Source organism: Euprymna scolopes, chromosome 32 (genome assembly GCF_053919585.1).
Source record: "Euprymna scolopes isolate OS-2025 chromosome 32, ASM5391958v1, whole genome shotgun sequence".
In the NCBI taxonomy this organism is placed as follows: Eukaryota; Metazoa; Mollusca; class Cephalopoda; order Sepiida; family Sepiolidae; genus Euprymna; species Euprymna scolopes.
Window position 1 is genome coordinate 85,313,919 of NC_136513.1, and position 25,786 is coordinate 85,339,704.

At 34.7% G+C, this 25,786-nt stretch overlaps 1 protein-coding gene across 2 annotated transcripts in view; it reads left to right on the top strand.

Moving 5' to 3' along the window:
- The window catches only part of LOC145256463 (uncharacterized), a 167,544-nt gene that overhangs the window by 134,056 nt on the left and 7,702 nt on the right, over positions 1-25,786 (top strand). For both annotated transcript variants that reach the window (XM_080115394.1, XM_080115395.1), the window contains exons 4-8: positions 1,107-1,219; positions 3,600-3,705; positions 4,854-5,026; positions 11,097-11,144; positions 18,694-18,793. In XM_080115394.1, coding sequence (XP_079971520.1) covers positions 1,107-1,219; positions 3,600-3,705; positions 4,854-5,026; positions 11,097-11,144; positions 18,694-18,793 — 540 coding nt within the window. The remainder of the gene's footprint in view (positions 1-1,106; positions 1,220-3,599; positions 3,706-4,853; positions 5,027-11,096; positions 11,145-18,693; positions 18,794-25,786) is intronic.

Sequence of the window (25,786 nt, forward strand, 5' to 3'; positions counted from 1 at the left end):
TAAAACTACTTGATTTTTTAAATATTTTCTTTCTGTCACGGATATGAACACACACACACACACACACACATATATATATATATATATATATATATATATATATATAATATTCATTTTATTTTTTTAATAGAAACGGGAATTCTGGACAAACTACCTAAAACTTTATTTAAATACAGAGTGAAACGATAAAATTCTTCTAGAAAAGACATGATTCCATTTATTTTTTTATTTTATTTTATTTTGTTTTCATGCTATCTACTAGTTGGCCAGTTGTGTACAAATCCCAAGAGCGGTAGGAGCTTTATTATGTCTGAAAGTGACGCCGTGTTTAATGAGCGAGACTGAAGAGGCACCGCTGCACAACTCATGCTCTCTACCCATCCAAGTTATGACAGCACCCTCAAAATTCATTGCTGGATTGCCAAGAATAAAAGGGATGTGCCCAGGGTGATGAAAACAAAATTTCTGGCCACGATCATGGTCTTTGGTATGGTTTCAAGTGAGGGCCACATCATGCCATCTCACATCTTCAATGTCTGCTTGAAAGTCAACATCAAAGTGTACCTGGATGTGCTGAAGAGTGATGATCCCTTGGTGTAATCGGATTGCTGCTGGCAGACCCTGGGTGTGGCAGGAGGACATTTTGCTGGACCACAATTTCAAAGAGACCCCCCAGGCTTGGCTTGAAAAGGAGTACTATGCCTTAGTACCCTTCTCTCACTAGCCCCTCCCCCGCCACTTCTCCTCTGACCTAAACCTGCTGGAGTACTTTATTTGGTCAAGAACATCACCAACATAACATAACCTCCCAAAGCATCAAAACCAGGCTGATCACACCATCTCCCAAGTACTCGTCAAGCTCCTGCCAGCACTTGCGGAAAAGGAATGCTGCCAGTTCTGGACCCGTATCGAGGGAGTGATTAAGGCTGAAGGTGGCTACATTCAATCGACTAAAGTTACCTGAATTGATGTTCTCAATAAGTTTTAAAATAAAGCTTTAGTGTTTTTTTCTTTAGGGCGACAATTTTATCGTTCCACCCTGAACAAGCAGCAAATTTGTAAAATTTTCATCTTATTGCCATGTTTGTTTGTTTGTTTGTTCATAGCTTTGCCGTCTCTCCAGGGTTTTGGCATCAAAGTGATCCGTAATTACGGCATCAGCTTTATAACCCCGCCCCCAACCAATATCAGTGTTGATGAAACAGGAACAAATTTTAATGTAAGTATTATTGATCTCAAATATTTTCTTAGATTTAGGGGTTGTAAATTTTTTGTAGAAATCTCAGCAAGTCGTTATATCAGTGTATATTTTTCTTTATTTATACAAACACTAACAGGGAGACCCGACGTTACCTGGGATTGAATTAAGGTCAATGAATGTTCCACACTTCCAATACTTTTATTGTCTTTTTTTTTTTTTTTTTTACTCACATCTACCCCTAACAAGGCATATCCTCCTCTTGGATGTAAGGGGCTACTATTCAGGACCATGCCTCGAAAAGATTAACAAGATGTTAGTTTACATTACATTTAAACTTCTGCACATTAGTATAGTCAGGGAAGCAGGCAGCAGGAAGGGAATTCCAAAGTCTAGCTGTCCGAGGGAAGAAACTATTAGAACAGAAAGCTTTCTGGCATTTAGGGACTTTAACAAAGAGGTGAGATTTTGTTGCTTAGCAGGTTTGTCAGGATATGTATATTGAGGGGGGATACAAGTGCAACGAGTTCATCAGAGCAAATTCCATTAAAATATTTGTAAAAGAGGCACAGTGATGCAACATTGAGCTATGGCACAAGGGTTGGAGCTTAGTTAATAAAGTGGGACCTATTAGATTGAAGACTCTATTTTGGATGCTATCCAAGATAAAGGCCAGTGGTAGATGCACCAGCCCAGATGTGACCACAGTATTTTGTGCATGAGCAAATGGTGACCTTGTAGAGAGTATAGGATACTCTCGGGTGTTAGTTTTCTAGCACAATAGAGAGAACCGACCTTCCTTGCAGCAACCTTCACAATGCCCTTAATGTATTTGTTCCAGTTCATATTGCCAGTGAATGTTAAGCCAAGGAGTTTAAGGGAAGAATTTTCAGGTAGGATGTTATTTGTCGAGGATATCAGTAGTTCCTCCTTACTCTCTTCCTAACTCTCTCCTTTACAGTCTCTCTTGCTCATTCTTCTACCTTTCTCGGCCCTGTCCATGGGGCATTAGAATACACTGACTGCCCACCTATATTTCTTTCTCACTTTATTTCACTCTCTGTTTTGTTGTCGTTCATTTCTTTCTCTCACGTCTCTTTCCTTTCTCTTCCCCCTTCTTCGTCTCTTTCTCCCCATCTCTTTTTGGTCGCCCGATTTATCTGAGAGGGACCTATGTTTTCAGTGGTGTCCGTTAGTTCAGATGATTCCTGAATAACCGTTCATTACTTTTTTTTTTCCTGAAATTTTGCCACAAGTTGTAATTCAATACGTAGCTGTGCACAATTTAAAAATTTTTTTTTTATTTTAAACAAAATTCCCATTGTCCCCCCAGGGGCTCAAAAAGGGGTCAAAAATGCCCCAAAATGGCAAAAAAAAAAAAAAAAAAAAAAACGCCGACTGCCCCCTGCAGAGGGTAAAAGTCTCTCAATGGGGGTCCTGGATATGACCTTAAACTATATCCAGTGGTGAGGCCCCAGCTTGTGGACTTTGGGGAATGTGAAGCCACCCTTTAATTACTATTGCTCCCAGGTCCACTCTGACCCGGAGTGGTAGTACCTGTTAGAGTCCCAACTATGGGTTAAATAGAAACTGAAGTGAAAACAACAAATATATTCTATTAAAAAAAATTTTTCTTCAAAATCTTTGGATTTGGCATTAAATAGCCCGAAAAGGGTTGATATGCCGTAAAACAAAAACAACCAACTTACCTTTCTCTCTTCCTTTTTCTGTCATCTTCTCTCTATATTTCTTTCTCACTTTATTTCACTCTCTGTTTTGTTGTCACTCATTTCTTTCTCTCACGTCTCCTCTTTCCTTTCTCTTCCCCCTCCTCTTCGTCTCTTTATCCCAATCTCTTTTTGGTAGCCTGATTTATCTGAGAGGGATCTATGTTTTCAGTGGTGTCCGTTAATTTGGATGATTCCCGAATAACCGTTCATTACTTTTTTTTTTCTGAAATTTTGCCACAAGTTGTAATTCAATATGTAGCTGTGCACAATTTTAAAAAATTTTTTTATTTTAAACAAAATTCCCATTGTGCCCCCAGGGGCTCAAAAAGGGTTCAAAAATGCCCCAAAATGGCAAAAAAGACACTTTTTATCCGTCCATTAGATTTCACTGAAACGTGGCAAAAATGCAAAGGACACTGTTCCAAATATACATTCAGCATTGCTTACCCTGACCAAATTCTGGTTTGCGTCCCCCCCAGGGGCTGACTTTTTTTTTTAAAATTGAAAACCCAAAAAATTTGCCTCACTAACCGTGACTTACTATTTTTTTGGGTCATCTATCCCTCACATTTCCCTTGCAGAGGGGACCACGCATGCATGGCTTATTTCTCTTCAATTCTCTAAATGATTTTTGGAGTCTTTTCTAAGACTTTTTTTTTTTTTTTTTTCAGATGCCTCTAAAGCTTGGTTATGGATCGTCCACCATTATCCTCTATTCCTTGCCATATAAAGACGATTGCTTCAGCACCGTCCGCAAAACGGTTTTCGTATTAATAAGTAAGTTTCAGAAATAAATTTCAGTTCTGGTTGAATTGTTTTAGCTTTTTGGGTTACTTGTGTAGAATAACTCTCACACCCCTGATTTTGTCCTTTAGTCCTCACATTCCATGAGGAATATTTCTGACAAAGTGGAAAGGATTGCTGCTTTCTGAATCAGAATCTATTCCATTTTAACACCTTACTGTTGACAAGGTTTTGACCTTGGAATAGTACTTTTTTTAGCTCCTTACTTCAAGTGGCTTCATGATTTGTCTGGAGCGATTTCCATAAAAAAAAAAATATAGACCATTGACATATTCTAAGCAAGTTATATAAACCGCTGGAAAATACCAAACGAAAGTTTTTAAAATAACAACCAAATTTTTAAATAAATCAATGATTTTATTATCATGAAGAAAATACAGTAAAAATTAATGGGAAATTTTTTAAAAACAACTATCATCACATCGTAAATTTTGTGATAGAAAGGTTAGGTTGTTTTCTGTTAAGGTTGTGGGCTGGTAAACAACAAAACAAAATAAACCAAATACAATAAGCAAAAGTTAGGTAGAATTTGTCACTGTCAACGTTATCTCTCAACTTCCAGCACGTGTTCTCCCCATTGTCTGCCAACAGGCATTTTATTAGAAAACTGACCCCAATCCATTTGCATACGTGTGCAATGGAAGATGAGATCTTGTGAGATTCCATGAGACTACACCTTATAAATCTATGGCTGCCATCTTTAATTTCTCTTTCTCTCAGATCCTACCCGAAGATAAGTTGTATGACCGCACGATACACACACGCGGGTGCTTTCTTCTTTGATTATTACATTAAACTCTACAGGTTGGGGCAGTGTTTTCTGTCGAGGTTGGGTGAGGACGGGTACAGTTTAGGATTTTTCTTTTTTCTTTTAGATAACTTTCCATTGTCCAAAAACGACTAAGGCTGGAATGCCCAACGAGTATTATGGTATGAATTTGTTTTAGATATTGAATTTATGTGCATAAATTTTTTTTTTTTTTTTTTTTTTTCTGAAATTCAACTTGCTCATGCCTCCAGTGCAAACAAGTATTAGTTGATAAATGAGGTATGAGGTAGTTAGATTTCAGAAGAAAATTAAAAACGATAATAAAACTGATTCTTTGCATTGACTTTATCAGAAAATGATGCGGGGAAAATTGCGTCAAAATGGATATTGCCGATTTTTGTCTTCACTCAAAAAGAGCATGATCTAAGCATCGATTTTATCAAAACCCCGGATTATTATAGCATAGACAGATACAAAATCTGCATGCAGCAGCAAAATATGTCGCGTTGCACTACAGTAAAAAAGGTAGGTCAATATTTATTACTTTGTCTTTTCCTTCATGTTTTCATCCATTATAAACTGACACGTAAAACATGGAAAAATATAAAAACATAAAACGTCCGAGGATGGAGTATTGTTGCCACATCTGGAAAGGAGCTGTGAATAGCAGCTTATCCTGCCTTGGCAAAGTTCAAAATAGATTTCATAGTCGGGGATGCTTTTCTCTTCTCTGCGACCTCTTTTCCATAGAGACGTTGCGAGCCTATCTCTGCTTTATCATTATTTTCATGGCAAGTGCCTGTTTGAGCTCCAATTTGTGATCCTCTCTGCCTGACTTTCATGGCCCTGTCGGTGGGGCATTAGAATACGCCGACTGCCCCCCTGCAAAGGGTAAAAATCCCTCAATGGGGGTCCTGGATATGACCTTAAACTATATCCAGTGGTGAGGCCCCAGCTTGTGGGCTTTGGGGAGTGTGGAGCCACCCTTTAATTACCATTGCTCCCAGGTCCACTCTGACCCGGAGTGGTAGTATCTGTTAGGGTCCCAACAATGGGTTAAATAGAAACCGACGTGAAAACAACAAATATATTCTATTAAAAAAAATTTTCTTAAATCTGTGGATTCGGCATTAAATAACCCGAAAAGGGTTAATATGCCGTAAAACAAAAACAACCAACCAACCAGCCTGACTTTCACGAAAAACTGAGAACAATGTCAATAATTCCCCCCATTCTTTATCTGTGCCTAAACCTAAACATAGATTCCATAAACAAAGCTTTTTTCTTCGAACTTCACACTTCTGTTCAGTTTTCCTGCTTTCCAACTGACTATAATATGGTTCTCTTCAAGTCCAATGTGAACAAATTCTTGAGAAGCTATCTTAAGAAATCCAATTTACCAAGTTTCCACTACCAATGATATTTTGTTTTTCAATCACATTTTCACCCCAAATAAGGCACATTGCCACTTTGGTGTAGGGGGCTACTATCAGGGGTAACATCTACTGGGGTACTATATGGGGATTTGGGCAGCAAGATGTTTGTTCACGTTACACTTGAACTTCTGCACATCAGTACAGTTGGAAGCAGGGACCTGGAATAGAATTCCAAAGTCTAGCGGTTCTGGGGAAGAAACTACTGGAGTAGAAAGATCTTTTACATCTAGGGATCTGTGTGGGGGTGAGATTTAGCTGCCTGTCTGGTTTGTCGAGGGTGTTTACGTCGTGGGGGCACAAGTGCTTGCAGTTCGTCAGAGCATTCTCCATTAGAATACTTGTAGAACAGGCAGAGGGATGCAACATTTCATTGATGGGACAGAGGCTGAAGCTTAGATGCCAGTTCAGGGCCTATTAGATTCGTGACTCTTTTGAACCTTGTCTAGAAGCGAGAGACTAGTAGCAGATGCACCAGCCCAAATGTGACAGCAATACTCCATACATGGGCGAATGGTGGCCTTATAGAGGTACAGGATACTTTCGGGTGTTAGTAATTTTCTAGCATGGTAGAGAGAGCCTACCTTCTTTGCAGTGGCCCTGGCAATGCTTTCAATGTAATTGTTCACTCATATTTCCTGTGAACGGTTAGGCCAAGGAGTTTGAAAGATGTACTCTCAGATAAAGTGTGGTTGGCCATTGCTATAGGTGGTAGAGAAGGTTTCTTGTAATTATTGAAGGAAACTAGTTTAGTCTTGGCGGCATTGAATGTGACCATCCATTTATGTCCCCATTCCACTACAGATTGGAGGTCATCCTCTAGTGTTTCTGCCAATTCTTTAGATATGTGTTCATTTGTTTTCCTGTTGTGCCTGTTTTAGAGTGTGGTGTCATCAGCATATATACCCATCTGAGGCAATTTTGTCAGATCATTTATGAATATTAGGAACAGAGGTCCAAGGATAGACCCTTGGGGCACTCCCGCATTTATATCATATTTAGATGTACGACCGTCGAGGACAACCTGGATTTTTCTCTTATCTAAGGATTTAATTATGTTATGTATTCTACCAGTGATACCGTATGATCTAATTTTCCTGAGGAGACCCTCATGCCATACCCTGTCAAGTCTTAGATATATCTAGAGCTACTGCTCTGCCCTCCCCGGCTTTGTCCAGTGAGTGGTATATATGTTCGGAAATTAGTTAGGATGTCTGCTGTGGAACGGGCTTGTCTAAATCCATATTGTTGGTCAATCAGAAGTTTAGCATCTGTAAGGTGATGGACTAGGGCATGGTTAATTAAGGTCTCAAATATTTTGAAAAAAAGTGGGAGGCTAATGGGGTGATAATTTAATGGGTCCATTCTTTCGTCAGAATTCTTGAATACTGGTACCACAGAAGCAGTTATCCAACAGCTCGGAAAGCAAGCTTCATTAAGGTATTTGTTGTAGAGTTTGGAGAGAACTTAAGCTACTTCGGCTGAGCACATTTTTAATAGCACAGCTGGGATGAGATCGGGTCCACATGCTTTTGAAGTGTCAAGGTTTTTTATGATAGCATGCACCTGAGCAGGGGTGATTTTCAGATCGTCTAGCGTGCTGTCTGTCCGCATAGGAAAATCAGGTAGGGGGTGGTTGAGAGAGTCCAGTGTGGAGTTTGAGGCAAACCGACTGGCAAGTATGTTAGCCTTGTTGGTTGCTGAGCAAACAACCTCGTGAGTGTTGGTTAGTGGGGGGAATTGTTGATTGCCCATTTACTACACTGTTGTAGATTTTCCAGAAGTCACGAGTTCCTAATTTCTGTGCTTCGGTGCGTTTTTTAGTGGTTTCAGTAAATTCTTTTTTGGCTGTCGCTATTTCTTCCTTAACATTACTTCTAGCTTCTATGTACTTCTGTCTGTTTGAACTGGACTTATGTCGGTTAAATCTGCGGTATGCATGCTGCCTTTGAGCAATGGCAGTTGCGCAAGTCGAAGTAAACCATTGGGGAGAGTGGGGCTTGCTATAAAATTTCCGCATGTGGACATATGCGTCAATTACAGTTTTGAACCATTCAGTGGTCTCATTTGCGCATGTTCAGCAGGAAGAGAAAAATATTTTCCTATGGGGCATCTCTAAGATCTTTGATGGCTTCCCAGTCAGCCTTTTTATATCTCGTTGTTTTGAGCACTGGCTCCTCAGTTTTGGGTCTAGAGTTTAGGGCGATTTTTCAACCATTATCACTGCATGATCAGCGTTCCCAAGTGGGCTGTAGGCATTCGTTATACAATCATCGGGAACTGTGGTCAAAAACAGATCTAGAAGTGATGCGTGTTCTTGCTGATCCGGGAAACTGGTTGGAAACATAACCATTTGTGATAGGGAGTGAGATATAGAGAAGCTATGTGTTGTGCTGCCCGCTGTGTCTGTAAGTAGAGAATCCCAACCAGTTTTTGTGGTGGACATCAAAGTCACCAAATACATGTACTTGTGCGCAGTGTTGAGGAGTGCTGTGTCTATGCTGTCAGAGACTTTGTTTATTATGGTGCAGTTCTGGGTGGAGGGAGAGCGGTAGAGAAAGTAAAAGTAGCTAATGATGTGTTGCATGTTAAGTCTAAAGCACATAAAGGCTTGATCGTCCGTTTGTTTCTCTAGTCAAGGGAAGAGTATTAAAAATGTAAACTCCAAGTCCGTGCATATGTCTGTCAGTCCTTACGGCAGTGAGAGATATCCAGTCATGTTAAAGTAGTTAAAGGGGATGGAGGAGTGTAGGTTAGTCTCACTTAGTGCTAAGATATCCAGGGTATTTGTTAGGAGAAATGCTTCTACATCAGCTAAATTAGTTCTAAGCCCAAGGATGTTCCTGAATGCAAGCCTTAAGGGAGGAGGCAAGTTGGATTTGTTTGACCTTAAGCCTGGTTTAAGCTTATTTTTAGATTGTACTGTCATCATATATTTTTTTTTTATTTATTTTTTTTTTTTAAGAGTTTCAGTTTAGGTAAGGAGCTGAACAGGAGGTTATGCAGAGTATTACACATGCAACTCAAGTAGACCATCAGCTGACCTTTCTTCAATTAGGATTGTGGCCTCGGGGAAAGCCCATCGGGGATGAGTGCAGGGTCCTTTTCTATGCGCGACATGGCACTACAAACATCCCAATATTATACAACTGTTCATGGAGCAGCCGCTCTAAGCGCTACCAAAGAGTTAGGGCTGCTGTACTACCAATCGGAAACAGCAGCCAGGAACTGTCAATCTGGTACCTTCAACCTATCAGAAGGTCAACCCAATCTAATTGCACAGGCCTATGTGGTACTCAAGCACTCCCAAGTGCCCAGTTTTGTGGGGTGGGATGTGTCTGGAGTGGGGAAAACAGCGTTCATTACCCTAGACAAAAAACAAGATCTACCACTGTGTTTCTGTCGAATCACTGTGATATCCTCTCTGCGCCTGACTAATAGGCAAAGGAGTATGGAAGCCAGGTAATAGAGGTTTGCAAACCGGTAATTTGTTTGAGTCACCAGCTCTAGGAAGGTTGTCATCCAAGACTGAAGAGGCCTCCCTCCCCTTTGGTTTAGTTTCAGAGTTTTCCTTCTCCTAGACAGATGATCTGGGAAGATCTACTGGTCCGTCAGCACCGAGGGTTTGCTCCGCGCCTGGGTCCTAATCCAGGATTTCTGCGACCCCGCGTGGTTAGTTAGTGTTACTGGGTTAGTTGTAGAGGTTAATTATCTGCTGAATAGTTACACTCCTCAAAGTGATTAAGGGACATTACTACAATATGTTCCCTTTGACTACTGTGCACTCATTAACCCTTATCCTCGAGTGGTCTCCTGGCCTCGATAAGTGGTGTCTTTGTAAAAAAAAAAAAAAAAAATTCATTGTCATGCTAGAAAAGATGACATGATTCCATTTCCGTTTGATGAAAACTGGTTTTTATATTTTGTTGCAGACCATCTACTAGTTGGCCAGTTGTGTACTAATCCCAAGAGCGATAGGAGCCTTCTGTCATGTCTGAAAGTGACAATGTTCAACGAGCGAGATCAGAGATGCGCTGCTGTATAACTCATGCTCTCTACCGATCCAAGTTATGACTACAGGACCATTGCCAGCACCCTCAAAATGCATTGCCGGATTACCATGAACAACAGGGACATACCCAAAGTGACAACAAATAAATTTATTTTTTTTAGCCAGAAAAATAGCTCCTAAAATTTCAAAATTGTAACTTGGCAGGCATAAGTTGAATAAACATGTATCTTCTATGCATACACAAATATACATCTATACGTTTAATCGTATTAGTTTGTAAAGTTTTGATATTCATGGTAGTGTATACTAAATGTTTTGGTTCTAGCTGATGGCACCCAAATTGTTTAATTTTTTAAATCACTAATATATATTAGGTACAATATATTAATCAATAGAGAATTGCCTCTGTAATAATAAATACAGAATCTGCATAAATTAAAATATATTTAAGCATATTTTACAACCGGTCTATTAAAGCTAGCGTTACTGAATCTGATGTAGGTGAAAGTTTAGATTAATGTGTTTAGAATTGGTACACAAATGTATCTGACTGACAATCCACTCAGAGTGACTTCCCCTGAATGACATCACTTATCTGTATAATAAAGGAGGCACCAATTGCTATCTTGATTATAACATATCTTGTTCTTCAAGCTTGTTAACAGAACAGCAAATAATGTTATTTGTTCTGCAGTCTGCATGAATGACAAAAACTTTCACATAATTTTTGTTAAGGTTAAATTGTTTCTATTTTTTGTTAAGGTTAAATTGTTTCTATTTTTTGTTAAGGTTAAATTGTTTCTATTTTTTGTTAAGGTTAAATTGTTTCTATTTTTTGTTAAGGTTAAATTGTTTCTATTTTTTGTTAAGGTTAAGTTGTTTTTATTTTTTGTTAACGTTGTTTTTATTTTTTGTTAACGTTGTTTTTATTTTTTGTTAACGTTGTTTTTATTTTTTGTTAACGTTAAGTTGTTTTTATTTTTTGTTAACGTTAAGTTGTTTTTATTTTTTGTTAACGTTAAGTTGTTTTTATTTTTTGTTAACGTTAAGTTGTTTTTATTTTTTGTTAACGTTAAGTTGTTTTTATTTTTTGTTAACGTTAAATTGTTTTTATTTTTTGTTAACGTTAAATTGTTTCTATTTTTTGTAGGCCACAGTGAAGTTTGAAAATATTCCTGACAGTAACTTAAATTTCTCCGTAAGTTATTCATTTCTTTTGTATATTATTTCAAATCCCAGGTAAGAAATTATCAACAAGATTCTTTGACTTTTTATAGTTGAAGGATCTTAACTTTAAACACAGAGTGCAAACATCGCAGAATATACCAGATTATAGTAATAAAAATTAGCCATAGTGATATTTACAAAATTTTTAGCGAAAGGTGTAAGGCTCCTAAAATTCGTACTAGAATTGAGTCCTCGATATGACCTTAAACTATATAAAGTGGTGAGGCCCCAGCTTGCGGGCTTTGGGGAGTGTGGAGCCACCCTTTAAATTGCTATTGCTCCCAGGTCCACTCTGACCCGGAGTGGTAATACCTGTTAGGGTCATAACTATGGGTTAAATAGAAACCGACTTGAAAAAAAAAATATTCTATTAAAATTTCTTAAATAACTGGATTCGGCATTAAATAACTTGAAAAGGGTTGATATGCCGTAAAACAAAAACTAACATACTAGAATTGTCCACATGGCGCAATGGTTAGAGTACATGGAAAACTCAATTGTAAAAGTGATATTCACCTGAAGGTTGACGGTTCAATCCTCAGTGTGGGTGACTGAAATATACAATTGCGAATTAAGACCTTTATCCAGTAATGGCTGACAGAATAAGGGCATGCTACCCCCGTGAAGTAAATAGTGTTCCGTTTGAAATTTCATCCAAATTTCCGAGTCCAACACAAATATTCTCAAGTTTGACATGATACACCTGAAGGTCAGAGGTTACATCGACCGAAACGTAAAAAATCACATTCCAGATGAGAATAGTCTGATGAATCCAAATAATTTGAATACCCAATCCTCATCTCAACAAGGCCGATAGCCATTAGTTGTGTGCTCTCGTGTAATGAATGAATGTGTGAATGTAGGATTGATATGAAATTCTTAAAGATAAACTAAAATGGCCGAAAATGGGCTGAAATGACTTAAATAAATAAAAAGTAAATGACTTAGAATGAATTTAATGAACTTAAGGATGAATTGAATGATCTTAAGAATGACTTGAATGCTTAAAAAATAACTGGAACCCTTCAAAAACAACTTGAATGATCTGGAGAATGACTTGAATGTCTTTGAGACTGACTGGTTGTAAAGTGGGTGATCATTTTACATTAAATTAATACAGAAAAGTGATCCCCCACTTTATATCTCAATAAGTACAGCATGTAGTAAGAACAGATACTACACTTTGAGATATTAAATCTTTTATTCATGTTAAAAATAGTCAAAATCAACGAACAAAAAACTTAGGCACATGGTCAACTCAAAAGGGGGTATTGTGGGGGTCGTTGGTCATCTTTGTCACTCCAGAATTAAACAAAATCAAAAGTTTCTCCCAGCTAGTATCTTCTTTCACCATAATACCGCATTCACCCTTTCATATTGGGGGACATCCTACTTAACTCCCAGTTTTTAAAACATTTTTTATTGACTCAAAAGGCCAAGAAAATCTTAAAAAGCTAAGAACAGCATCTATTAACAGACCTTTGATCTTAACCAAAAAGGCCAAGCACAAAAGTGTTACGGACAGACCGACTGACTGAGTGACTTATAGTCGCTTGCACACGACTAAAAATTCAGAAACGTTTTCTTTTCACTTTTAAAATGGCTGCCATTAAAACAAACAATGTCTGAATAAGATAGTTATTTTATATAAATGTTTTTAAAATTCTTGTTTCAAATTGAAGTCGAAGAAAAAAAATAGTAAAAAGAGGAAAAATGTAGCATGAAATAAATATATCTATTAATTTTAAAACAGCTCAGAAGGCAATATTCTTCATTTAGTTTCTAATCTGTTATTCTATAAATTTTCATATCGTATAACGATTTGATCACTGTCTGTCTGACGTAATGAACATTTGAATTAAAATGTTTAAAATTCAACGCTATTTCACACGGTTAATGGTAGCCGAATGGATACGGCCTCCGCTAATCGAGCCAGAGATGTCTTGTGTCGCGGGGTTCGAATCGTTCGACTGGTAGTAATCGTGATACCCTGCACTGAAGAATCCCGAAAGGATGAAACACTAGTGTCTGTAGGTATTTAATTATTATAGTAAAAAAATAATTATGACAGCCCCTTTAAGAAATTCGTTTCTTATCGTTGAGCACTTTCAGTTGAATTAAAAGTCGGTCAATTTAGCTCTTATGCGTAGATCATCGTATAACGATTTGATCACTGTCTGTCTGACGTAATGAACATTTAAATTAAAATGTTTAAAATTCAATGCTATTTCACACGGTTAATGGTAGCCGAATGGATACGGCCTCCGCTAATCGAGCCAGAGATGTCTTGTGTCGCGGGGTTCGAATCGTTCGACTGGTAGTAATCGTGATACCCTGCTCTGAAGAATCCCGAAAGGATGAAACACTAGTGTCTGTAGGTATTTAATTATTATAGTAAAAAAATAATTATATATATATATATATATATATATATATATATATATATATGAATGTTTTGGAAGTCTCTTTAAAACTATATTTAAAAAAACAAAGACCTTCATTGGAACATTTTTTGTCAGTCAATCTCCTGTATCTCTGTATAGTTTTCCTTACATGGACAAACAATAGTACCTGTGTTCTTTAAGCGATCAGTTGTTTACCATGAAACAGTTTGGGGGATTTAAAAACAAAACAGTATATAAAATCATGGCTCCTCCAGCAGTGTTGATCAAACATCACTTTCCTCAATACATGAAGAAAAATATTTTTGATACTGGGTTTAGTTTTCTCCTCCAGATAAATTTAGGCTATCCAATTTGTCATTTAAAAACAAATATATATATACAGGGTTCTACATTGCGAGTGATTTTTCAAAGTGAAAATTGGAGATGTGTGTTGAGGAAAAACAGTGTTGGCAGGAAGGCTCGAACCTGTGACACGGAGGTGGAAAAGAAAGTGAAAGAAAACCTGAACTCTTACCGCTACGCTATGACGCCACAGGAATTGAAAAGCGTTCAAATTTAGCGTTGTCAATCAAAAAGTTGTCAACTCAATGATAATGTGGTTGAGAATCATAGCAGTCAACGCAGAAATGAAAGGGTCTTTTAAACCTGGCCTGAGGCCAGGGAAGCTTTCCACTTTCTCATATTTGCTTCCCCACGAGGTCGTTCCCCTGAAAAAGGGGAACTCTGGCAGCGTCGAAATAAATAGCAATTATCTGATATGAAGGGTTTCCCAGACATTGATCAAAGCTAATTGGTTTCAAGACGTCCCGGCATGAAAAGCCAGGTGCTGTACCTATGCTCTGGTTAGGTTAGCTTTATTTATCTGAAAAAGATGAATAAACGCCCTAAAGGACTGAATAGAGGGAATTTTTTAAGTTGATGTAAGTAAATTTAGATATGACGTCCATTCGCATATCGTAGATATTATAATCTAAGGAGTATATAAATTTTGCCATATATATATATATATTAGTGGGGGTACCTGTTTGGATGTGTGTATGGGGGGGGGTTCAGATTAAGCAAAGTAATAACCCTGTTTATATTTCTTGAAAAAAAAAAAATCGGAAAAACAAAACCCAAAAAAAGGAGGGGAAAAAAAAAAACCCAAACAAAATGAAGATGTTCGGGGGGAAAAAAGATTTTTTTTGTAAATATAAAAAAACAGCAAAAAAAAACACGGCATAAATAACCGTGTTTCAATATTAAAAGTTTTAAAAAATCGGAAAGGTATGATACCTCAGATTAAACCTACAATCTAAAGATAATGACTTTGTGGGCAAATGTAGGTCGGTTTTTATATTTAAACGAATGCAAGAGACATCTTTTCCATGTGTTAACGCATGCGTAGAAGCTATCTTGTCATGAAGGAACTTTTTTTTTTTTTGCTACCCTCCCTGCAGAAAACCGTCCGGTTGAGGGTGAAAGAATGAATGTTTTCAGCATATTTTTTTATATTTGTGGTCAGAAGGTTTGAGCTTAAACGATACCGATCTGGCAAAAATCCGTGGCCTGTGTGGAAAGTTTTTGCGAGACATACAAACACACACACATACAAACATTCTGCTATATATATATATATGTATAGCGGGGCTACCCAGCATTGCTCGAGACTGTATAAATAATAAGAAAATGTAATTTGATTTTGAATATATTTATTCTTAGAAGAGAGGAAGTTTTAATGTCTATGTATCATTTGCTATTTCGAGCAAAAAATATTTTATTTACCCTAGGATGGGTATTACACGTATGAAATAATTGTATCTTACCTAGAGTAGGTAATTTACAGCATGTATATGAAATAATTTTACCTTTGAAAGAACAGGTAATATACAACACGGGTAATTTTAATACGTATATGAAACAATTTCACATACTTTTTTTTTTAACCCAAAACAGATATTACTTCCTTAACCATAACCTTTCTTAAATCATTTGACATCTATGCTGATGACACTACCATCTATGGTAACTCATCAAAGGCCGGAAATGACGGTTCTCTTTGATTCTCTCTCCTCTGATCTTGAGCGCATGGTACAGTGGGGGAAGAGGTGGCTGGTTACTTTTAATGCATCTAAAACCAAGCTCCTATCTTTACATCATCAACGCTCTGATCCCCTTCTGGCATCATTTGAAATGGATGGCTCTCGTTTAAGGGAGGCTCCATGTTTTGACAAACTTCTGGGTTTGACCTTTACTCCTGATCTGAAATGGAACACGTACATCAAGTCTTTTGCCAAGGTTGCTGGAAAAATGGTGGGAACCTTCTACCACTCCAGAAGATATCTCACTGCTGATGCAATTCTCTATCTATATAAGTCAAGTATGTCCAAGGATGGAGTACTGCTGCCACATATGGGCAGGAGCTGCTAAAAACAGCCTATCCTGCCTTGACAGAGTACAAAATAGACTTCATGGTTTAGTGGGGGATGCCCTTTTCTCTTCACTGCAACCTCTCTCCTACAGAAGGGACGCTGCGAGCCTGTCTTTATTTTATCGTTACTTGCATGGCAAGTGCTCATCTGAGCTCCAGTCTCTGGTCCCCCCATGCCAATCTTTCACAATAAACACCTGTCTAGCTGAAACTACTGTCAAAAATTTTCCCCACTCTTTATCTGTGCCTAAATCAAAACGTAGATTCCATGAACAAAGCTTCTTTCTTAGAAGTGCACGCCTATGGAACTCTGTTCCGTTCGCCTGTTTCCCACCTGACTACAACTTGGATGTCTTCAAGTCCAACATAAACAAATTCCTGATGAACCGCCCCCTTAAGTAAGACACTTTATCAAATCTCCATTACTAGCGATTACTACGATATTATCCCATTGATTACTGTACATGCAATAACCCTTATCCCCAAGTGGCCTTCGGGTCTTGATAAGTGGTGACTTCCTTGTGTAAAAAAAAAATGTCTGGGCTGTTTATTTCATTACAAAAACACCAATCAAATAAATCACATTTCATCATTTTTCATAATTCTTGGATATGTTACTAGTTTCGACAATTATTTTTCATGATTTAACACGCACAATAGCCGCCCTGTTCCAAAAATAACTTCGAGACATTGTCTGGGCTGTTTATTTCATTAGGAACACACCAATGAAATAACTCGCATTTCATTGTTCATAATTCTTGGATATGTTACTAATCTGGACAATCATTTTTCATGATTTAACCCACATTACCCTTACTAAGATATTAACTTTGATACCATGTCTGGGCTTTTTAAGTACAAACACACCAATCAAATAACTTACATTTTAGCATTTTCATAATTTTTGGATACATTACTAATTTCAACAATCATTTTTCATAATTTGACCCAGATTATCGCCCCCCCCTCCCTTACCAAAATAACTGATACGTTGTCTGGGCTGTCTATTTAATTATCAACACACCAATCAAATAAGTCACATTTTAATATTTTTCCTAATTCCTGGTTATGTTACTAATTTTAATTTTTAATGATTTAAATTACATTATCTCTGCCCCTTCCCCTCTTACTAAAATAATTTTGATACATTTGTCTAGGCTGGTTATATCATTACGAACACGAATCAAATAACTCTTTATCATTTTTCATAATTCTTGGATATGTTACTAATTTTGACAATCATTTTTTGTGATTTAATCCACATTATGCCCCCCCCCCCCTTACTAAAATAATAACTTTGATTTATTGTCTGGGCTATTTATTTCATTAAACACACCAATCAAATAACTCAAATTTCATTTTTCGTAATTCTTGGATATGTTACTAATTTCGACAACCATTTTTCATGATTTTACTTACATTATCGTTGCCCTACCCCTTACTAAAATAAAAAGTTGATACATTGTCATGGCTGTTTATTTCATTACACACACAAAAATAAATTACTTAAATTAAAAACACACCAATTAAATAACTTGCATTTTATAGTAATGTCCACTCATAAACGGTTTCTGCCATTTCCGGGACTAACCTAATATCCCCCACCCCACTCTAAAAAAAAATATACATGAAATATAGTGATATTAATTTGTAAATAGTTTCTGCTATTTCCGGGACTGACTGATTATATCCCTTATCCCACTCTTTAAAATACAGCAGAAATATAGTAATGTTTACCCCACTTTCAAATATATATGAAATATAGTAATGTTAATTCGTAAACGGTTTCTGCCATTTCCAGGACTGACTTAATATCCACCACCCCACTCGTAAAAATATACGTGAAATAAATATACATGTCTTGTAAATTAATACATAAAAACATTAACACGGTTTGGGATTAGGTAACTGTTACTTCAGCATGAACAGCATGAATTCCTGAGGGTAGTATAAGTCTTAGCATTCCAGTGACTTTATGTGATTTTTGGAATGTTACAACTAAGCCTCATTGCGTGCACTGGATTCATTTAACTGATTTTTGGAATCAGCAGTTCAGCCATGTGGTTTGTTAATTTTTTTGTCACTCTGGATTATAACATGGCGGAGAGAGCTGACGACACATCTGGTGACATGACTGAGCATTTTTTTTCAAATGTGCATAAATCACTGACCTTTTTTTTTTTTTTTTTTTTTTTTTTTCAAATGTGTATAAACAATAAAAAAAACCCTTAAACTTAACACACAGGATGGTCAAGTGGGTGATCGCTCTTAGACTTTTGCAAAAATTAAGCTTTGTATACTGTCGGAACAGATACTACACTAATCCCACGCAGGGCCAAGGAAGTCCGGCTTTTCTTTCAGTTTCACTTTTTTATATTGAAAAGCCAAAGAAACACACGGCAAGTGAAAAAAATCGTGAAAATAACGTAAAAGTCGCTGAAATGAAAGGTACACTCAAGCTGGTTTCGTAAATCTAAGATATTATAATATACGGAGCATATAGTTTTAAGAATGAGTGACCTCACCGAGCACACCTCTGGAAAAAAAAGCCTTTGACGGACATACACAAAAAATATATATATACATACACACACACACTTTGGCTTTTATATAGGTAAACGAGATCTATATTTCAAGTAGAAATGACAAAGTATTTCCATCTTTAAACTTTCGTGTTTCTGTAATCATGTTTTTTATTCGTATAGGTAATTCATTTTAATCGTTCAATGAATATAAACGGCACCTGTTCAGATGATAGTAACAGTACGGCTTGCATGGCTAAACAGCTGAGCTATAAATCACAAGGTAAGTAATAATTTCTAAATATTACTATTTAGAAAACCATTTTTAACATGGAGAGGGTGTTGGGCTTCGTTAACTATTATGTGCCTTCATTCTATGAATGTTTAATTTTAATTATATAAATTCAGTAGGTTATTGAATTGGGTTGCTTTGCTGTAAAAAAAAAAAAAAAAAAAAAAAATGCAAATAACTAGCTAGACCTGTGGAAATTCCACAGGGGACTCGTATGTGATATATTGATGTTGGTATTCATGGCATAAATAGAGATGCTCTGATATTATTGTAACTCTTAAAATTGCAAAATTTATCTAAGCTAGCAGGGACGCCTGGCATAACCAGGCCGTAAAGTATGCTTAAATATATTTTAATTCTTGCAGATTTCGAATATTATGTTCTATCGATTTTATATATTATAAGGTTGTGATTTCAAAAATAAAAAAATATATCCATATGATTTGGGTGCATCAGCTCGAGTTCCCTCCATAGAATTCCTATAATAGAAAATGAAACCAAAATTTATGAATAATTCTTGATAAAATTATAAAAATAAATGGATCACTGAAGTTCCATCAGCTATTTTTGAAATCAAAAACAAAACTTATGAAGAATTCTTGGTAAAATCATTTATAAAAAAAAATAGATGACTTTAGTGCCATCAGCTTTAATTTAAACTGAAACCAAAACTTATAAATAATTTTACCAAGAATTCTTCATAAGAAATGGGAATCCATAACAAAGTCACTCGGATGTAATCGTGACACACAAAATAAATAACACTCACGCTATCATATTAATATACTAGCGGGGTACCCGGCGTTGCCCGAGTGTTTGTTTCCGGGACGGGGGGGGGGGGAGTTTTAAAAAAATGTTATGGTAGGTAAGTAGGAAGGATCAAACCTGGAGTCATGAGTAAAAGTAGGAAAATAAAGTGTGGAAAAAAAAAAAAAAAAAAAAAAAAAAAAAAAAAATCTGCAACGTTAACAGTTCGGCCACCAAGAAAAGTCCATTCCAGTTGTTTAGGAAAAAAAAAAAAAAAAACGACTACGGTAGGTCGGCGTGAACGTGAAAATATAATGTGAATTGTCCAGCACGCTAACCACTATGCCACAGAGCACTGCAGCTTAGTTTAGTGATTTTAAATAACTTCACATGAAAGAACTACGAAGCCAAACCGGTGTTCTCTTAACTGTTCCTTGTGAACGATCCCCAAACGGTGTTAAGTGGTGGCAGGGGGAGGAGGAATTTATTAGAGAGAAAATATTTTACCACTTCCATTGATCTTAACCGATTTTGGCCGTGACTTCTCAGCAGAAAAAGTATAGAAATCTAAGATTATTGAGGAATTTGAGAAATAATAAGCCTATAACACACCTCAGATATTGTTCTGCCGTTTGTGCATATTATATTTGCATGAAATATCTTGATTTTTAATCCTATTAATGTCAAAATCAGACGGGGGGGGGGGGAATGAGTTCATTTTATTTATATAGAGATAATATTGTTAAGTCATAAAAACCACGGTCCTTCCCTACTACTAACCCTAACTACGGGTGGCAGTATAAAAAAAATTAGCAATTACATGTGATGATTTTCCTAATCGGCCTTAGAATTAGTGGTGAAAATTACTTAACTGCTCAAAAAGGTTATTATGTACCGAAATGGGATCGGTTTACATTACATTTATATACACAACTGGACCCCCATTCTAAATTCTAAAATGACGTTTCAGTGTGCTCGCACATAATTGCCTAAAAAAAGTAGAATCTCATGTTTTGGGTATTTTAAATGTAAATGAAAGATTTAAGTTAAAAAAAAAAAAAAAAAAAATTTAAAAAATCCATCAAACATAAAAATACCATACAAATAGGAACAACAAAATAAACTGCTATATAAATACCAAATGGCAAAAACTATGGAACGAACAACTAAACAACAAACTTAGAGAAATACAACCAAATGTTGGACAAGATAGGACCATAATACCAATACGAAAATTAGACACTATATTTACCAGAATTCGAATTGGTTATTCAAGACTAACTCATGAATACCTTCTGGAAGCAGAAGATATCCCCCAATGTAGAACCTGTCAATATCCACTAACCATTAAACACATTAATGGAAGGCAAAAAATATGAAAATATTTGTGTGAAATATTTCAAAAAACAAAACCTTCAAGCAATATTTGGAAAACCTTATAAAATAGATTTTCTAAGAAAAATTAAACTTTTGGAACACATTTGAAAGGGGGGGAGAAACCTGGAAAAAGACTTAGAAATACTAAATCTTAATTAAAAACAATTTATCACCTAAAGACTCAATGAAGAATACTTTCTTCACATTTCATGGCATGAAATGACCTATAGGGTTGATGTACCATTAAACAAAACTTACTTACCCTCAGATGAGGGCATACATCAATTTTGAATTGATGCAAAATGGTTACAATGCAATAGGCAAGTTATATAAATGACCAATAAATAAAATAAATTAAACTGTTAATCAGTGTTAAACCTGTAAATTAGATAACCCATTTTGGGGCCCTTCTCAGTCTTATGTTGTAAAGAAACAACTTCTAATAAAAAAACAATCTGTGCTTGTTTCGTTTTTTATTTTAAAATTTTAAAGAATCTGTTTGGAATTGGAAATTATAATTTTTAGATTCTGATACCCCAATTGTCCCAACACTGTCTGTGTGTGTATATAATATATATATTAGCATTATAAGTTGACCCCCCCCCTTTTTAGATAATTATTTTATCAACTTGTATGAAAAGAGCTATTGAAGTGCCAAAATTTATGCTTTTCCGTGGATATTTTTCTTTAGAAAAGTGGGCTAAATTACGAACCTAAGCATTTTAAGAAATCTGGTAATTTCGCCACCATTTATTTATTTTTCAAGCTATTCTCATGAAACTTGGTACTCTTATGTAAAATTGTGTGCTCTTTCTGATTATGCAGTCAAATTTGACGCATCTCTTTAGCATAAACCATGAATTATAAATTCAGATGTACAAATTTCAATGTTTTTTTTTTTTTTACTGGTGCATTGTATCATGCAGTGGGTGTCTATTCATGAACAAAACTAAGTATTATAGTGGTATTTAAATATAGCTTTGTTGAGAGTATGTATTTACCTGCCTCCCCACAAAAGGAGAGCTTAATCTGGGCTGTAGCCATTGAATGCCTAAAGAACATTCATGGCCGGTATTTACTACTCCCCTCAAAGGAAAGAAAAAATTGAGTAGATATGAATTAATCTAAGAAATAAATTGAAAATTTTCATATAGATTTTGGATTTCTGTAAAAGATGGAAATTCCCATAGTCAGCCAAAACTTATGCATTTTGGGACCAGTCCAATTTTTAATTTTGTAAATCCTCTCTATCTGGCCCAAAATATACCCCAATTTTCTGAGATGCAACCATAAATCATACTCTACATGAATCCTTGATGTAGCTTTCCAAGTACTAGGAATCCTGATAAGCAACAACTATATATTTACGAGTTGATGGTAATTTTCGTCATTTCTATTGTTTTACTGAAAATTTAAACAAAGAAATAAAACAATGATTTTTTTTTTTTTTTTTTTACCTTGTTTCCATCATAACATTTAAAATAACTTATATAGGTTGTATATGTTGGAAACGAATATCACATTAAAATTTTCTGCAAATAAGTAGTTTTCTCGATATTAAGCAATGTTATTTATGTTATCACTGGTGGCCATCTTAGTACGCAAATGCAACCCTGAGAAACTGTGCAAACACGCGTACTAAGATGGCCACCAGCAATACCATAAATGACATTGCTTAATATCCGGAAATCTACTTATTTGCAGGAAATTTATATGCAATATTCGTTTTCAGCATACCCAAAACATTAAAATGTTATTTTAAAGAAAAATGTTAAGGTGGAAACGAGGTAAAATTTCCAAAATGCATCACAATGAAATTCTTTATTGAAGCGCCTAATTATTTAGATATCCTCAGTTAAAAAAAAAAGCAGCTTTGTTTTAGATTCAAAAAAAAAAAAAATGGTCTTGACAAGGAGTTAAAAATAAAAATATATACAAAATACTATTAGAAACCCACCCAATAAATGTCACTAGGACATTTATTGGTTGGGTTTCTAACAGTATTTTATATATTAAGTCCTTGTCGAGATTTCAAAGACATGAGATATCACATGGTTAGTTTTCTTGTGCTTGTGTTACGCTTGACACTAATTGTCGAAATAAACAAACCTTTTACATTAAATAAATACACTAAAAACTTATCCAACTAGGTAGAAGAGTAACTTATCCTGCCTTTGGTAATATTTATTTGGGTGCTTATTCACTTACGTTATTGTGCTATTTTTTCAAATAGTATTTTGAAGTCTTACGATATCTTTTTTTCTTTGTTAAAATGTACAAAAATCATTAAAAAATAAAATGTACTAAAATCATTAAAAAATAAACTGTACTTAGTACATTTTATTTTTTTTAATGCTTTTAGTACATTGTACTATAAGCGTTAAAAACAAAAAAAATAGTTCTGGCTTGGTATTGTTTAGAAAAACTGAATTTTTTTTTATTGACAAACTCAATAAAAAAATGACTAGTCTAATATAATGAAAGCAAAAAATAGTTTTCTATTTTTAAGAGAATACTTTAGTCAGCTCAGCGCATTAGCGCATAGTGAGCCGTTTTCCCGTTAAGTGGATTTTAATTTCTATAAAAGATAACATTTTAAAGAAATTTCTGGACAATAATTATTAAATATTTACATATTATACATGAAAATAATTCTGAAACTATTATCTATATGAAAATGGATAATATATACCAATTTCTTATCAATTTAAAAATATTCTTCGTCAACTTTGCTTGGTTGTAACTTTGCTTCCTGTGGTTGTAAAAATATAAATCAAAGTCCAGTAGAGTTGTACTTCTATGCTTTTATAGCCTGTAAAATTTCAGCCATATCTAATCAAATTTGACCCCGCGCATCCAGACATAACGTATGAAATGTAAACATTGAAAAGTTTTTATTTTTTACCGTTTTTTATTTTTATTTTTTACCGTTTTTTTTTTTTTTATTTTTTACCGTTTTTTTTAAAAATTTTTTACCGTTTTTTTAAAAATTTTTTACCGTTTTTTTTTTTAATTTTTTACCGTTTTTAAATTTTTTACCGTTTTTAAATTTTTTACCGTTTTTAAATTTTTTACCGTTTTTAAATTTTTTTACCGTTTTTTAATTTTTTACCGTTTTTTTAATTTTTTACCGTTTTTTAATTTTTTTATTTTTTTACCGTTTTTATTTTTTTACCGTTTTTTTATTTTTTACCGTTTTTTTATTTTTTACCGTTTTTTTTATTTTTTACCGTTTTTTTATTTTTTACCGTTTTTTTTATTTTTTACCGTTTTATTATTTTTTTACCGTTTTTTAATTTTTTACCGTTTTATTTTTTACCGTTTTATTTTTTACCGTTTTATTTTTTACCGTTTTATTTTTTACCGTTTTATTTTTTACCGTTTTATTTTTTGCCGTTGTTTTATTTTTTGCCGTTGTTTTATTTTTTGCCGTTGTTTTATTTTTTGCCGTTGTTTTATTTTTTGCCGTTGTTTTATTTTTTGCCGTTGTTTTATTTTTTGCCGTTGTTTTATTTTTTGCCGTTTTATTTTTTGCCGTTTTATTTTTTGCCGTTTTATTTTTTGCCGTTTTATTTTTTGCCGTTTTATTTTTTGCCGTTTTATTTTTTGCCGTTTTATTTTTTACCGTTGTTTTATTTTTTACCGTTTTTTAATTTTTTACCGTTTTATTTTTTACCGTTTTATTTTTTACCGTTTTATTTTTTACCGTTTTATTTTTTACCGTTTTATTTTTTACCGTTTTATTTTTTACCGTTTTATTTTTTACCGTTTTATTTTTTACCGTTTTATTTTTTGCCGTTGTTTTATTTTTTACCGTTTTATTTTTTACCGTTTTATTTTTTACCGTTTTATTTTTTACCGTTTTATTTTTTACCGTTTTATTTTTTGCCGTTGTTTTATTTTTTACCGTTGTTTTATTTTTTACCGTTGTTTTATTTTTTGCCGTTGTTTTATTTTTTGCCGTTTTATTTTTTGCCGTTTTATTTTTTGCCGTTTTATTTTTTGCCGTTTTATTTTTTGCCGTTTTATTTTTTACCGTTTTATTTTTTACCGTTGTTTTATTTTTTACCGTTGTTTTATTTTTTACCGTTGTTTTATTTTTTACCGTTGTTTTATTTTTTACCGTTGTTTTATTTTTTACCGTTGTTTTATTTTTTACCGTTTATTTTTTACCGTTTTTTTTTTATTTTTTACCGTTTTTTTTTAATTTTTTACCGTTTTTTTTTATTTTTTACCGTTTTTTTTTATTTTTTACCGTTTTTTTTTTATTTTTTACCGTTTTTTTTTTATTTTTTACCGTTTTTTTTTTATTTTTTACCGTTTTTTTTATTTTTTACCGTTTTTTTTTATTTTTTACCGTTTTTTTTTATTTTTTACCGTTTTTTTTTTATTTTTTACCGTTTTTTTTTATTTTTTTACCGTTTTTTTTTATTTTTTACCGTTTTTTTTTTTGTTTTTCTTTCATTTTTAACTTGGAGCATAAAAACATTGAACGCATAAAATAAAAATAAATTATCATTGGAATGCTTATTCTATTCTCTTTCAGCAATGTAATTTTAAAAATTTACCCACAAATAAGATCTGACTTGAAGTACATTAGGTATGTAATATTGCCGATGTCCACGAAAATACAGCATATGCTATGTGTGTGTGTGTGTGTATATATATATATATATATATATATATATATAATTATGCGGCCTCTGGAGTCCTGGATATGACCTTAAACTATATCCAATGGTGAGACCCCCAGCTTGCAGGCTCTAGAGTGTGGAGCCACCCTTTAATTGCCATTGCTCCAGGTCCACTCTGACCTGGAGTGGTAGTACCTGTTCAGGTCCCAACAATGGGTTGAATAGA